Source organism: Equus quagga, chromosome 6 (genome assembly GCF_021613505.1).
Source record: "Equus quagga isolate Etosha38 chromosome 6, UCLA_HA_Equagga_1.0, whole genome shotgun sequence".
Classification (NCBI taxonomy): domain Eukaryota; kingdom Metazoa; phylum Chordata; class Mammalia; order Perissodactyla; family Equidae; genus Equus; species Equus quagga.
The window spans coordinates 95,006,108-95,022,917 of NC_060272.1; the positions used below are offsets into that span (position 1 = coordinate 95,006,108).

The window sequence follows — 16,810 nt, forward strand, 5'->3', positions numbered from 1 at the left end:
AATATAAATTGGAAGTTCTCTGATTCCTCTGAATTAAATTTTTGTATATAGTATGGTTAAATAAATATTTGGTGATCTTGTGGGTTCCAAAATGTACATTGATTTCAAGTTTTTCAAATCGAGGAGCTGATAAATCAAAGAACGCCATTTTAGAGTAGCCAGTTGATTGTGCATTTATGGCATAATGAGTTGGTTTATTTGTAGAATGAGATACGGACCAACTCCCAGAACATGGGCTTGTTAACCTCATCAGGCAACTCCAAGACCATGCCAAGATAGTAACTAAAATTTTGAGTCCCGTCCATTTTTACATTTCCTTCCTGTCTCTCATGCCCATATTCTCCCAAACTCTCCCCCTTTTTGTCCTCCAGCCAGTTTTATAATAATTAAAGATATCAGGCTGGTTCCTATTAGTCAGTAGAGAGCTAATTGCCAGCTAGAGAATCACTGATGTGTTTGGGATAAAGCCACTAGAATACTAATTAATTGCTTTGTAGTAGGAATTTCCAGGCTGCTACTTTTTGTCTTAAAGGATTGGTAACACCTTCAAAAGAGGCAGTAATTTTATTTCTTTGTTAAAGTCAGACTTAGCTCTACTATTTTATGATCCCATGAATCTTAGAGACTTAATGTAATATTTCTTTTCAACACTCAGTTTCAAATTTATTATTATCATTAATATGGAAACACCACTGGTAAGAATGGTATTTAAGTAATGCTAAAACTAAATCTCAACATAAGAATTTGATCTATCCATCCAATAATAATAATAAAGTACTATTTGCCAGGCACTCTTTTAGATATTAAGGCAGGAAGAATGATGGATGAGACAAAGTCCTTACTCTAGGTAGGTCATGTCAACTGAGTATTTGTGCTCTTGCTAAGATGTAGCACGCTCTGCCCCAGACGGTCCCTGATAACGTGTCTCAGAACTCACTGTCTCTTGTTTGTGGGCATAAAGGTGTTGAGGCTCTGACTCCTTCCAATTCTATTAATGGTTCCACCTTTTCTTTAAATCTGATTCACACATTAGTTACTTTGTGCGTACACTTTGCAGTGGTATGTTTTGAAACCATACCTGTGCTCCATCCTCTCCAGGGCCACAGAAAGTATAGTTACTCTTTGACATCATGAGGGTGCTGCGTGGAACAGTCATTTTCACCTGTTTGTCATCAATTATATCAAATTAGGTAATTCTCAAAGTTGCAGATTATTTGTTGCAATTTGAGAGAATGAAAAGCGAATGGAATATAACACTTTTGAAATGAAAAATTACACTGATGGGGAATGTGTGTGGTTGCCGGGGGTTAGAGTTGGGATGGGTAGCACAAGGCACTTTCTTTGTGGTGACAGAGCAATTCTGTATCCTGATTGTGGTGTGATTGCACAGATCTCTAAGGGTGATAAAATTTCTTAGAACTGTGTACTCAAAACAAACGTGTGTGTATCTATGTGAAACCTGGAGAAATCTGAACAGCGTCTGTAGTTCAGTTAATAGTATTGGATCAATTTCCTGGTTTTGATAATGTATATGGGTTACATAAGATGTTATCATTGGGGAAAGCTGGGTGAAGGCTACAGGGGAATTCTCTGTAGTAATTTTGCAACTTCTTTTGAGTCTAAAGTTATTTCAAAATAAAAAGTTTTTTTTTTTTTTAAAGGAATGGAAAAGTATCATCTAAGCAGATAAATTTAACGTTTAGGTGTGGTGACTCTAAACATTGGGACTATCTGACTTAGATATTGTGTCCTCTGTAACTAGAAATCTCATGGTTTCACATTAGTCATGAATGACTTAGGCTTTGGACAGAATTTAGGACACGGTATCCTGCTGTCCTCTCTCAGGGGAATAAGGAAATACATTCCCGAAAAAGGCTCTGATGTTCTGCAGAAGGCAAAAAAAAAAAAAAAAAAAATCGTCCTGACCTTATGTGTAACTCTGTTATCTGTTTGTACAAATAAAATTTGTATAAATAATTCAAAAGCTATTTGCTTTAAACTTCTGCTTTATGCACCAAACAAGAGGAGAGTAGGAGACTTTAATTTCTTTTCTTTTCCCCCTTTACTTTTTGTATGGGTTCTAACTGATAGTAAGAGAAGAAATGAGAAATACAGTAAACCAGGTAATCCATAGACGGATAACTTTGCTCTTGTGGAAGACTGACATTATCTTTCGACTTCCCAAGCTTCTCTACCATTTTCTGGTATTTTTCTTTCTTTTCTCTACTTCTCTCTTGTGATTCGCTTTTGCCCTTGCCTTGCCGCAGGCAGCTTTGGTGTGATGGTGTCACTGACGTTCTCGTTGTGTCTCCCCTCCTCCAGCTATCTTAATGACTTGGACCGCGTGGCCGACCCTACTTACCTGCCTACGCAACAAGACGTGCTCAGAGTTCGAGTCCCCACCACAGGGATCATCGAATACCCCTTTGACTTACAAAGTGTCATTTTCAGGTAGTAACTGAGTCTGTCCAACCCACTCCTGTGCCTTGAGTACACTTGGTGAACTCTATAAATATTGAAATCATGTGTAGGCTTTAAAACAATATTACCTTTTTACCGGTTATTATCATTAGATACACAAATGAAATAATATATCCCTGAAAGAGGAAGAAGAGGAAAGATGTATGGGCAGCTTTCTCATTTCAGATTAAATCACCAAGAAATCAATGAATTCTTAGTTTGCTGGTGGTTGATTAAAATTAGTTACTCAAACGTTGGTCCTGACTATAATTTTTGGGGAATGATTTTAACTACGTGGACAATGGATCTGTTTTTAGATTTTTGTAAGATATAAATGGTCTTAGGACCCTATTAATAATAGAAATTATATGTTGTCAGAAGCTTTTCATGTTTTCCTCCTAGTTCTCTGGTACCAATGCTGAATTTTTCAGTAGCAATAAAAATATGGGATATTTTGTATGCCTAAAATAAATTGCTTGAAAAATTTTAAAATACATGATTTTGAAAATAGATTGATTAACCTAGTCTAAATTTGTGTAGTAAAATAGAATGAAATTTATTACTTCCTCTTTCACTACTGCTATTCTATCAGGTAATACTTCAGCAGAAGTATTCTAATTTTTTTTGAAGATGAGAAAAAATAAACAATGCTGATGTACTTTCATTTCATCTGTTATTACGCAATTACTCAGTTGTGCTTTTAGTTAGAATAGAAACCACATGGTGCTTTGAGAACTGAAGCCATGTGAGTATGTCTTTGAGCAGAGAGTCGAGTTCCTTGGGAGAGCGCATCCCATTGAAGAAGACCACATACAATACAGGCTCCTGAAGTAGGAGTTATGTAACTCTGCCACGTGACTCTAACGAGCATACCCTCATCGCTCCCTGCCAAAGTACTGTGTGTTTTATTGTAATCAGTCTCTGCACCTGTGGTCGCATCTGGCTGCCATACGCTACTCTAATAGACATATCCATAAAGTGGGTGACGTTTTGGAAATATTTCTGATTCTCATTTTTTTCATCTATAAAATGATTGCATTAAAGGATCACCAAAATTCCTTATAGCTCAAGCATTCTGGATTACTTAAGTTTTGACTTCATAGTATTTAGAGATCTTTAATTTGAGACACCCAAATTTCCTTCCTTTTATAACCATATTACAGAATATTTTCAGAAAACACGTAGCATTTCATGGAGATTTTCATCTCCTCATTGCTTCATAATTAGTGAATTCTGAAGCCGAGTTACTGTTACATCTGGTTTTTTTCTACATTTTATGCACTAGCTTTTAAAGGACATTTTTGCCACTACAGTATAAGTAATGACTTAGAAGAGTAATTTCCTGCCACCATCAAAAGCATTCATGGAATGAGGATTTCATGTAAATGAGTAGCATATTATTTACCCATATTAAAATGTATAGCATCTTACATCTTTTAAGTGCATTTGTGGTCATTTCTAGCATCCTTGAGAAATACATGAGGATCTTCATTTTCATTTCATAGGAAGAGAAACTCAAGTCAGTATTTGCCATTAGAGCTTAACACAAGTAAAACTCGTTTGTTTCGGACTCTTCTGTGCTTGATTAAATAAAACACCATTTTGCTTGGCTTGGCACAGGATTTTTTTTTTAACAAAATTATAATTTTTATACATAATAATTAACTTCCTAATAATCACAACGATGTATTACCCAGAATGTCTTGACTTTGATTAAGTGACAGAAAATTAGTAGATGTTTAATAAGAATTAATTGAATTGACTTGGATGACCATTCTTTTTCGAGTATTCTTTCTAAGTTTGTAAGTAAAGTTATATTTATATGATTTCCTTTTCTTTATATGTTATTAATATGAATATTGTTAACCTTGCAGAATGGTCGATGTAGGAGGCCAAAGGTCAGAGAGAAGAAAATGGATACACTGCTTTGAAAATGTCACCTCTATCATGTTTCTAGTAGCGCTTAGTGAATATGATCAAGTCCTCGTGGAGTCGGACAATGAGGTGAGTGCTCTCTGGACAGGCGCTGGATTATCATTTTAATATCTGATACAAATAAGTGATAGGGTGTGGGGTATGGGACAAGTTGACTTCATTGCTTTCTTGACTATTGATTTGGGGATTTTTTTAAATAGCCAAAAATAACCCTATGGTGCCATGTGGTATACTCAGAACAGTTAGCTCTTTTGTCAAGTGTATGAGTTAGTTCTGTGTGTTCAGGTCTAATTAGACCCTATTTGATACTTGTAACTCTGTGCAGCGGCTCTGAACATGAAAATAACATGGAAATCCCTAGGCTAATCATCACATCATTTTATAGCCTTCTTCCTGTAGGATGGAGTTGGGAGTGTTGGAGTGAGTCAGCCTGTTTAGTTTTGTTTTCATTTTGTTTAAATCATTGTTTGTGTGATGGGTGGATCCCAAAGAGTGCTCAAAAGCTCTCTTGAAAAATGTGGGTAACTTCACAGCTGGGCTCTAAATCAATTCATTGTGGAGCCAAGAAGTGTCTTGGTGATGTGGCCTTTCTGCTCTTAGAGAATTCTACAGGCTATTGCATAATTTGATCTCTACTAAGCAGTGAATGATTGAAAAAGTATCCTTGATATGACTGTCTGGAGAAGTGATTCAGTATTATAATCTCCTCCCCATTACCTGAAATTCTAACAGGTATAAATATGGATTTTGAGGATGATGAAAGCTCGATGATGAATCAGAGTTGATTATAGAGGATGATTAAGGGGCATAGACAACTGTGACTTTGAGCTGGAGTTCAGTGTGTGTGTTGGGGGAAAGGAGGAGACACCACTGATGCCCTATTAGAGGCAGAGATTGCAGACTGACATGCCAATAGTGAGCGTTAAATTTCCTTCGAATAAGGTAGAAAATAAAGAGAAGTGAGTGAAATAGCCCTACTAGCTCATTAAAATAAGATCTGACATATTAAAATATACTTATAATACTGTGCAATTTTTGGTACGCAAGAATTCTGGCTTCTTGATCCTTTTAAATATTTTATTTTTCTGCAAGTATTAACATCTCCATTAAAATACATATTCAGTCCTCCACAGCATTTCCTTTTGCATGTGGGATTGATAAAGAGTTCATGAACCAATATCCCAGATAGAGCTGAGTTATCTGTTCATGCGTTTCAGAATCTTTCCTGGGTTACAAGTATATGGGCTTTTGAATCAATCAAAGAACTTCTTTTTAAGAGTGAGGTTTACTAATAATTTGCCCTCTGTAGCTGTAATGCAAAAGTGCCTGAAAAGTATGCTAAAATCTATGAGAATCAATGATCAAAATCTAGGTTAAGCAAATGGCATCAGAATTTTAGCTGTGATATCTCTATATGTATTTCTGTCTTTATCTGTATCTGTGTTGTTGGTTGTTCCATAATCCTTGATGGAGTAGTATGGAGTGTAGGCTGGGATACTACTGTGGATGTAGTATTTTGAACATACTGCATATTTTGGAAGCAGACGTATGGCAACATTTCTGATTTCTTTGAATGTTGAATCAAGACGGAAAATATTTTGATGGATTGTCTACTATATGCTGGGTACCAAGGTCTCTAAAGAGATACAAAAATGAGAAGAAAACAAAAACAAAAAAAATGCTTTGCCCTAAAAAACCTCATAAAAGAGATATGATTTTGTCAGAACAGAGACTATAGGGGGAGGAAGCCATTTAGTTACATAGGTCATCATTTCTCTTCTTTAGTTTCTTGTCCAGTAAAATAAAATTTAAGACATTATCAACTACACAGCAGATGTAAGAAGCATACATAATTTTATTCCTTATGTCACTGTTTACAGCTAGAAGAAAACAAGTGTTTATCAATACATGTTTTATACGAGATAAATGTACTGTATCTAAAGAAATCTATATTATGATTTAATGCTAGTCAATTTACCACTTGAAAATTTGCAAAACATAAAAGAAAGTAGATTTATTAGGTAGCTCATCAGCTAATTCTAGCACATAAGTCCAGTTCTTCAATTATCTGCATATTACAGATCATTTATTTCATTTTTCATCTGACGTTGATCGTGGAGATCAGATGTTTGTGTAAAAGTATTTTATATTAATTAGAATAAGATCACGATGTTTTGATTATCAGATACGATAATTAGTTTCCACAGTAACTTGCCATTTAATGTATAGGCACTATGTACATCTAAAACTATTTTCCCAGTTTCTTTGGTTCCTGTAGTGATGCATTGTGCTATAAATTGAAAGAGTAAATCAGTTATTTTTTCATTAGGACTCCCTTATGTGAATATTTTTAAAGCCTACCTTGTAATTCTATGAGAAAAAAGTTGTTTTATGATCTTCTTTTCTCAGACTTCAAGTCAAGCCTGCTGGTAGTATTGGAGATGATCTTAAGCATAATAAGGAAAATACTGCCCATTAATGACTTCATCTGTGTTAGCCACAGCCATCTCTGTTGGTAATTAGGAAATACGGTCAAAGGTGTTTTTATTGTTGGGATGTAGTCACCTTACGCTTTTTTGTTTTTTTCCAGTTGTACTAATATGTAAAAATGTCATTGCCTCTAGACTTTCTTAAATCATTAAGGAAATTCAGAACTACTATAGAATTCTACTTTTTCCCAAATTTCTGGTTTTGATGAGACAAAACTGAAATAAACTCCTAAAACATTTCATTCTTAGTTCTGAAATCTGAAGTTCATCACTTTAATCCAAAGCAGACCTTGTTGTACGTCCCTTGGTTGTGAGAACAACCTGGGCGTGGGTACAGACAGCCTCCCTTTCTGTCCTGGGGAGCTGTGGAAAATGCATTGGAGACCACAGCCAAAGTCGCTGAGGGAAGTACTTTAGATTATTGCTTTTGCTTTTCATATTTCTAAGACTTTATGTATTAATCTTCAAAATTTTGTGTAAATCTGGCTTTGTCTGTTTAGATTCTCAGCCTTCCTGGAGTTTGGGGAATGAATTTCCTTCTTTGCTTTTTTTCTCCAAAGAAGGAAATATATTATCAAATAGTGGACAAGAATAATCAGGGTTGTAGAGCCACGTGGATTTGCATATTCCCTTTGCTCTCTTATTTTCCTTGATAACACATCAGCGTGGAGCCGACTATTCTGCTGTAATCCTCTGACGCAGACGTTATTTCACTGTCCCTGGAAGCCCAGAGCATACAATAAGGCATCTTCCTAACATATTTCAACTTATCAATGTGTATCCAAACTCTGTCTTTTAGTCTGTATTTTTCTGGTTTTCTGTTACATGAATATCTGAGCACTAACACAAAGATGCTTGTGTTATTGACTCAGGAACTATTCTTACAAACCAAGCTCTTTATAGAATCTCAAAGACTTCGACCTTTCTTTCTTCCACTTCTTTTTTGGATGTGTGCTTCTAACTTATCTTAGTCCTTTTGAAATGGTCATGACCAATTATGTTTTAGTTTTATTAAAATATTGAGATAATTCCGCATACCCCAGGCCCTCCTTTGAACCCAAGATAGATTCCCCAACATTGGTTCCCATAAATATTTATCCTTCAAACTTGATTCTTGGAATTGCTTAGTAGATTAAAAAAATAGTAAAACGAGAGAGTAGACATTTATAATACCTTAGCACTTTGTGCCTATTCAGAACTTGCTTAAACCATTACTCATTTGGATCTCACCAGCTGACCTCCTTTTGAAGTGAGAAGACCAGGTTTGCTGGTATGCTTGGTAACAATGAGGATACAGGAATGGGAAGATTAAGGCCCATGACCGGGGTCACCAAGGGCCAATCCTCTGCCCTTCTAGATCAGCTTTCTTCCCTGTCCTTCACAGTGTCTTCCGGAAGTTAGAGACACAGAGGAAGAGCAAGAAGAGCTATTAAAGGTGGCCAAGAGCATGGAAGTAAAATGAAAATCCTGCCCTTGCAAGAAGGAATTGCAATAGCTCTCCTCTACCTCTAAGCTCGTATTACACTCATAGGTACAGCGGACCAGCCAGGGATCCTTCACCGATAATTCAGAGTCCTTGTACTGCTCATTTGATTTTGAACCATCTTAAAACAAATAGTCTAAAATACGCATTTCCTTTGGATATTTCTCCTCTACTAGCCTTTAAAATGAAGCCATTTTGAAGTTATTCAACTGCAACCAAAGTCTGAACATTTTCTTTAAAAGTGTGAAACCTGTACTTTGTTCTGCTCTAAAAACTCAAAGCGAGCTTTGAGAATTTCCTTCAGATAAAATTCTGCTTTGGGGGGGGGGGGGGGGGGAATTGACAAAAAATTGAGAGGAAAAAATTCAAACTCCAAAGGAAGGCTCTAAAGGAAACTTCCAAGTCGTAAAAGTGAGAGCGTAGGTTAAGATATCCGGTGTCAACTGGATTGACTCTAACCCCCTTCTTCGACTCTTAATCATATTATGAAATCAGAAGCTACACCGTCGTCTTCAGCCTTTGACCTACTGCTCAGATCCGTGGCCTGATTAATGATGATATTCCTGAAAGACGCCCTACTTTTGTATATTTAACCCCTTTTCCGCTTCTTCTTTCCTTTGTCCATTTTCAGCTACTTGTTCCTTTTTTAAACTCCTTCCCTCACCTCTTCATTCTTCAGCTTTTCTGTTTCCTCATTATTTTACTCCTTCTGAATGTTTTTGTTCGCATTGCTTCACGGAAGCCAGAAGGAAGTTTTCTGATCACCATTTATGAGTTTGAACCAGAACCTGCACTTAGTGCTGGTAGGGGTGTGGGGAAGCAGGCACACGTGGACTCTGTTTGTGTGCGTGTAGAGTGGAAATCTTGTAGACTTTACAGTGAACCCATACCAGTGTAATCTATGCAGTAGTTTTTCAAAAAATGAATTATTTTACATGAAAAAGACAGATTGCAGAGTAATATATTTAGTATAGTTTGATTTTTGTAATTACATATATATAATTATTATAGGGAAGGTTATTAGTACCCCCCCAAAAAAAGAGAATTTGGAAGATTTTCTACCATAACCAAGGTGTAAACAGTGATTGTTGTTGTTGCTAGGTGATAGTGTTACAAGTAATAACTGAAACAATCATTTTTGACAAAGTTAAAATAGGGGCTGGCCCCATGGCTGAGTGGTTAAAGTTCTGCACATTCCACTTTGCTGGCCCAGGTTCACCAGTTTGGATCCAGGCACAGACCTGCTCCACTCATTGACCATGCTGTGGAGGCATCCCACATACAAAATAAGGAACGCTGGTGCAGATGTTATCTCAGGGCTAATCTTCCTCAAGCAAAAAAAAAAAGAGAGAGAGAGAGAGAAAGATTGGCAACAGATGTTAGCTCAGGGCGAATCTTCCTCACCAAAAAAAAAGGTAAAATAAAGTAAGATTTCAGACTGGAATTTTGGCTCTTGTCGTTTACCAGCTTTGTTCGTTTTTCCTTTGGATTGTCTTTTTCTTACTGATTTGTAGGAGTTCCTTGTATTCTTTGGATGTGAGCCTTTTGTCACGTGTATTGCAAACATCATCTTCTACTTTGTAGTTTGCCATTTACTCTCTTACTGGTGTCTTTGGATGAACAGAAGTTGTAAAATTTTAATATAATAAAATTTATGAAAATTGTCCTTTATTATTACATGTTTGTGTGTGTGTTTATCTACATATATGCACACACAGTAGGATAAAATAAATCACCTGAAAAATCTGGATGAAAAGACACTAAAGATTAGAGGGTGAAATTAAGAATTGAAATACAAATCACACATCCAGGTACCTTTCCTAGTGGTGGTCCACAAATTTAGTCAAGCATCTCTTAGCAACCAATGAAAGGAGATACTCCTGGTCTGTTACAACATGACTGTGGCTTTAACATAAAAACAAGTTTCTCCTCCTGGTAATGAGCCGAGCGACTTCTGCAACCTCAGAAAGAGATGCTGTGGGAGGTAGAAAATTATATCTGTGATAACATCCCTCCAGGAAACCAAATACTGTGTGAGAATTCATAAGGGCTGTTTCTTAAGCTTCCCTCAGTGTAAGTCATGCCATAACATCAAAGTCTGTGATGGACCAATACCGTGTGGTCTAAGCACACAGCTGGGTGCAAGAATAAAACATAGACTAGCTAGAGAAGAGAATTTTGTTTACTTCTGTTTTTATAAACTATTTCAGAGATAACAGGAGAGTTTGAAATTAGGGAGAACTTACAATTTTGACATATTTGCTGTAAATCTTTATTTTCATAGAGATAAAATGGTACAAATACAATTAAAGCTCTTGTGTAACCTTCTCTGACTCATTTCTCTTCCTCCCCAGAAGTCACTAGCCTGAAATTGGCATTTATCATTCCTAAGCATTTTTTTCACTTTTTTACTAAATATATATGTATTGATAAGCAATATGTAATATTAGATTCTAAATATTATGCATGATTGTAGATTTTATTAAAATGATTTCATCTTGCAATCTTTTTTTTTACTTGGCATTGTTTTTGAGATTGTTTCGTGTTCCTACACGTGACTCTAATTCATTTATTTGGATCCCCGTCTAGCTCCATTATGTGAATATGCTCTCCTTCTCAGCCAAAGCAGATTCCCTTTCCTGTCCTTGTCCCCCAGTGGAGTTGTCCTTTTTAAAATTGATGTAAACACAATTTTAAATGTTTTCTGGATATTATTGTTTGCAGGCATACATATTTTCTCTCAGTGTATGGTTTGTCTTTTGGTTTTGTCTGTCTTACAGAAAGGTTTTAATGTGGTCAGCTCATTTCCTTTATTGGTTGTATTGTTGTATTTTCTTCAGGAATTCTTCTGCTTCCCCAGGAATATGAAGCTATATCCTTTATTTTCTGTTAAAAGTTGCAATGTTTCACTTTTTGTAGGCTTTTTATACTCCTATAATTGATTTTTGTGTATGATAGGAAGTAAGGACTTAATATTTCCTTGCCATATTTCTGTTCAGTATCCCAGTACCATTTATTAAACTTTTGTGTCTGGCTTTTACTCAACATTATATTTGTAAGGTATATACATTCTATACTCTATATAATTTATTCATTTACATTTCCATATAGTATTCTTTTACATGAAAATACCACTGTTTATTCATTCTACTATTTATGGACTTTTGGTATATTTCTAGCTTGGAGATATTATAAATAATGCTACTGTGATTATTCAAGTAAGTTTCTCTTACTACACATTTCTGTTGGATCTATACCTAGGAGTAGAATTGTGGGCACATAGAGAAAATCTTCAACTTTAATAGATAAGGTGGAAGTATTTTCCAAAGTGAATGTACCAGTTCACACTCCTACCAGCAATATCTGAAAGTTCCTGTCACTTCCTGTCTTTGCCACCCTTGGTCTTCTCAGTCTTTTTCGTTTCAGCCGTTCTGGTGGCTGGAGAGCTGAGCTGTAGTCCCCGCACGTGCTGTTTACTTGGACACGCCCTTCCTCTTCGCGCGCATGCCTAGTACAAAGCGGAGATGGTTCGCTAGAGCCCCGTCCCCTCAGCCTCTCAGCTGCCGCCTCCAGAATGAGCAGATACCTCTCTGGGAGAAATCGTCCCAGATAGGGCTCGCTTCTCTGCCCTTGTCCTTCCCCAGATCCTGGTCTGGTAGTTCTTCACTTTTTTAGCTCTCTGAGGCTTCAAGCAAATATATTTTTTATTTTCTTAGCTCTTCTGGTTGTTCACCTTCCCATTAACACTAAAGACACATGTGACTTGTGCCGAGTTTTATTACATGCTTGGGTCTTTCTCTGGGCCATTTGGCTGATCTGTTTACTACTCCTGTACCAATATAAAAGTTATCAAATCACGAGTTTTATAATAACCTTGATATCTAGTGCATGAAGTCTACCCACTTGATTGTTCTTTGGAATTTTCTTGGCTGTTCTTGGTCCTTTACTCTTCCATTTGAATTTTAGGATAAGCCCATCAAATTCCAAAAGACAGATTTAATTGTAATTTTAATAAATATATAGATACATTTGAGGTTAGTTTTTCATCTTTACGGTGTTGAGTTTTACCATCCATAAACATGACATGCTATAGCTCACCATTTATTATTTAGAACATTGCTTATATCTTTGTATGTGGTCAGTTTTTATAAATGTTTCACATATGCTTGAAATTGTGATGTCATTTTTTTGGATGCAAGGTTCTATATTATGTCTGTTAGAACAAACTCGTTAGTTGAATTATTCACATCTTCTATATCCTTACTAATTTATTGTCTGCTTGATCAATTACTGAGTTATGTTTTATTATTTTTAATAATGTTTTAACACATACACATATAGAAAAGTGTATAAATTATAAGCGTTCAGTTTGATGAATTTTCACAAAGTGAACACATCCATGTAATCACCATTCGCCACAAGAAATAGACATTGTCAGCACCCCATAAGCTCCCCTGTGCCCACTTCCAGTCACCATCCCATCCCCTCTTCCCCAAGGGTAACTGCTATTTTGACTTAAATTACTTCTGCCTATTTTTGAACTTCAAATAAATGAAATTAAATGCATTCATTTGTGTGAGCTTTCCATGTTCATAATACTGTTTATTAGATAAATCCGTGTTGTATGTAGCTGCACTTTTGCATTTTCATTACTGTCTGTTATTCACTTGAATGAACATACCACAATTTATTTATCCATCCTGTATTTGATGGACATCTGAGTGGTTTTCACTTCGGGACTATTATGAATAATGCTGCTATGAATATTCTTTTCATGTTTTTTGACTTCTACATGCCTGATTTTCTGTTGGGTGGGAGTAGAATTGATAGTTCACAGTGAATGGATACGTTCAAGTGCAGTAGATCCTGCCTGTGTTAGTTTCTTAGGGCTGCTGTAACAAATCACCACAGACTTGGGGGGTTACAATAGAAATTTGTTCTCTCACGGTTCTGGAGACCAGAAGTCTGAAATCGAGGTATCAGCAGAGCTGCAGTCCCTCTGAAGGCCATGGGACAGAATCCCTTCTTTTTCTGTGCCAGGCTCTGGTGATGCTGGTCTTCCTTGTGGTTGCCTAACTCCAGCCTCTGTCTCTGTCTTCACATGACCTTCTCTGTGTCTGTGTCTTCTCCTCTGGCTTGTAAGGTCTTCGCCTCTCTTGTAAGGACGCCTGTCACTGGATTTAGGGCCCACCTAGGTAATCCAGGAGGACCCCATCTCAAGGTTCTTAATTACATCTGCAAAGACTCTTTGTCCAAACAAGGTCACATTCATGGGTTCTGAGGGTTAGGGTGTGCGCATACCTTTTTGGAGGTCATCATTCAACCCACTACACTGCTAGTTTGAAGTTTGGAAACACTTTAGACTCCCATCAACAATAGATGTGTGTTCAGTTGATCCATATCCTTGCCAACATGGATATGGCCAGCTTATAAATTTTAGCCATCATATTGGGTGTGTAGTAGCATCTCATTGTTGGTGTTAATTTGCATTTCCCTGATTTTAATGAGACTGAGTACTTTGTGTATTTCTTTACCATTGGATATCCTCCTCTTGAAGTGCCTGTTTAATCCTACTGTTAGTTTTCTATTGATCTGCCTTCTTTGAAAAAAACATTATTAATATACAGTTCTTTATATATTCTTGATACAAGACATTTATATAATACAAGTCATTTTTATTGTAAATAACCTCTGCCACTCCATGACTTGGTTTTTTACTACCTTAAGGGATGTCTTTTGGTGTGGCCCAATTTATTGGTCATTTAAATCTTGTCCTTTATATGTCCTCCTTAAAGTATCTTCCCCTGCAGTTTTAGTGCATACCATTTATATTTTGGAAATGGACATTTTAACATGATATTTGCTATAAATTTCTTGTTTTTGAATTATAGTTCCTGTATAGTTTCATCTTTTTTAATTTTGTCAGTTCTAAATTTATTTAAAAATGAAATACTAACTGCACCAGCATTTTAACATTATAAACATAAATAACCACTGGCATGTAATTTTCCTTTGATATTAAAATCATTTGGGTGGGAATTATGCATTTATGTATTTTGGGAACATTGGAGAAATTGAAATACATAAAACTTTTATTCGAGGTATATATTTATTTAGATAATTATAATAAAACAAAAATAATATGTGTAATACTATATGTAAAAAAATTGTATACATTGTATGCTATATATCAAATTACTCTGCTGTTCTTATATCATAAAAATATTTTGTATAGCTTGGTTAGCTCATCAAAGTGTGCAGAAATGAACCCTGAAAAGAGAAAAATTAATGTCCTCTCACTTCTTGGGGGAGGAAGAAAAGCCATCTGAAAAACAATCTGTGGGTTTTGAGGGGTTTTTTCCCCCTCACTGACTTGAGTTATTTTTAAATCTCCCACTTTGGTTGTAAACTTGTCTATTTTTTTAATTCTACACTTTTGAGACTTCATTATTATGTAATTATATATTTGAAATTTTTATATATTTCTGATAAATTGTTCTTTTTGTCATCAAGAAGATTTTTTTTAAGTCAAAATGCTCTTCGCTGAAATAAAGCACTTATGCAAGAGGCAAGCCAGAAGTGCTAGCGTCCTGCCTTTGAGTCTGGGTAAGTCGACAGAAAAGGCTGTGTGTTTTCCTGAGAGGTGGGGACTGAGCAGTAGGAAGGCAGCTGGTGGCACAGCAGGGTGAGGGCAGCAGTGGGCAGACTGCATATGCAGGAGTGAGTTGAACAGGTCGTGACTAACTTGGGAAGGAAAGAGTGTTTCAGAAGCAGAGTCTGTCGCAACAGAAGGTCTAGCCATATAGGAAGTAGAAAAGATTAAATTGAGTTTTTCTTTTCTTTCTCTTTTTTTTTTTTTTTTTTTGAGGAAGATTAGCCCTGAGCTAACTACTGCCAGTCCTCCTCTTTTTTATTTTGCTGAGGAAGCCTGGCCCTGAGCTAACATCTGTGCCCATTTTCCTCTACTTTATACATGGGACGCCTACCACAGCATGGCGTGCCAAGTGGTGACATGTCCGCAGCCGTGCGAACTTAACCGCTGCGCCACCAGGCCGGCCCCTAAATTGAGTTTTTAAATTAACGGTTATTGAGATATAATTCATATATCATCAAATTCACCCATTTAAAATATACACTTCAATGGATTTTCAGTATATTCACAAAATGTACAAACATCACCATCTAATTGTTTTTTATATAAAAATAGACTTTATTTTTTAGAACGGTTTTAGATTGATAGCGAAATTAAACAGAAGGTGCAGAGTTCCCATACACTGTCTTCCCCCTACCTTGGGATTTGTTACATTTGTTTGTTACACTTAGTAACATTCGTTTACAGTAACATTTGTTACAATCAATGAACCTGCATTCACACATGACAAAGTCTGCAGTTTACTTTAGGGTTCACTCTTTCTGTGTACATTCTGTGGATTTTGACAAACGTATAATGACGTGTGTTCACCATTATAGTTATCATACAGAATAGTTTCACTCCTCTGATACCCTCTGTGCTCCACCTCTTCATCCCGCCTCCCTCCTTCCTGCCATCTGGCAACACTGATCTTTTTACTGTCTCCAGAATTTTTCCTTTTCTGGGAGGTCATATAGTTGGAATCGTACAGAGTGTAGCCTTTTCAGATTGGCTTCTTTCACGTAGTAATATACATTTAAGCTTCATTCGTGTCTTTTTTGTGGCTTGATAGCTCATTTCTTCTTGGCACTGAATACTATTCCATTGTCTGGATGTACCACAGTTTATTATTTTATTCACCTGCTGAAGGACATCTTGATTGCTTCCAAGTTTTGGCAATTATGAATAAAGCTGCTGTAAACATCCGTGTGCAGGTTTTTGTGTAGACATAAGTTTTCAACTCCTTTGGGTAAATACCAAGGAGTGTAATTGCTAGATGATCATTTGATGAGAGGATGTTAGGTTTTGTAAGAAGCTGCCAAACTGTCTTCCAAAGAGACTGCACCATGTTGCATTCCCACCAGCAATGAATGAAAACTCCGGTTGCTCCACATTCTCGCCAGCATTTGGTGTTGTCAGTGTTCCAGATTTTGGCCATGCTGATAGATGTGTAGTATTAACTCTTTGTTGTTTTAATTTGCATTTCCCTAATAACATGATGTGCAGCATCTTTTCATGCTTGTTTTGCATTTGCATATCTTTTTTGGTGAAGTGTCTGTTCAGGTATTTGGGCCATTTTTTTTTAACTGGTTATTAGTTTTCTTATTGTTGAGTTTTAAGAGTTCTTTGTATATTTTGGATAACAGTCCTTTATCAGTTACATCTTTTTCACATATTTTCTCTCAGTCCCTGGCTTGTCTTCTCATTCTTTTGGCGTTGTCTTTCACAGAACAGAATCTTTAATTTTAATGAAATCCAGTTTATCAATTTTTTTTTTCATGGATTGTGTCTTTGGTGTTGTATCTAAAAAGA

General features: G+C 36.3%; 1 protein-coding gene across 1 annotated transcript in view; it reads left to right on the plus strand.

Moving 5' to 3' along the window:
• The window catches only part of GNAQ (G protein subunit alpha q), a 294,413-nt gene that overhangs the window by 214,282 nt on the left and 63,321 nt on the right, over positions 1–16,810 (plus strand). The window contains exons 4-5 of the mRNA XM_046664378.1: positions 2,323–2,451; positions 4,335–4,464. Coding sequence (XP_046520334.1) covers positions 2,323–2,451; positions 4,335–4,464 — 259 coding nt within the window. The remainder of the gene's footprint in view (positions 1–2,322; positions 2,452–4,334; positions 4,465–16,810) is intronic.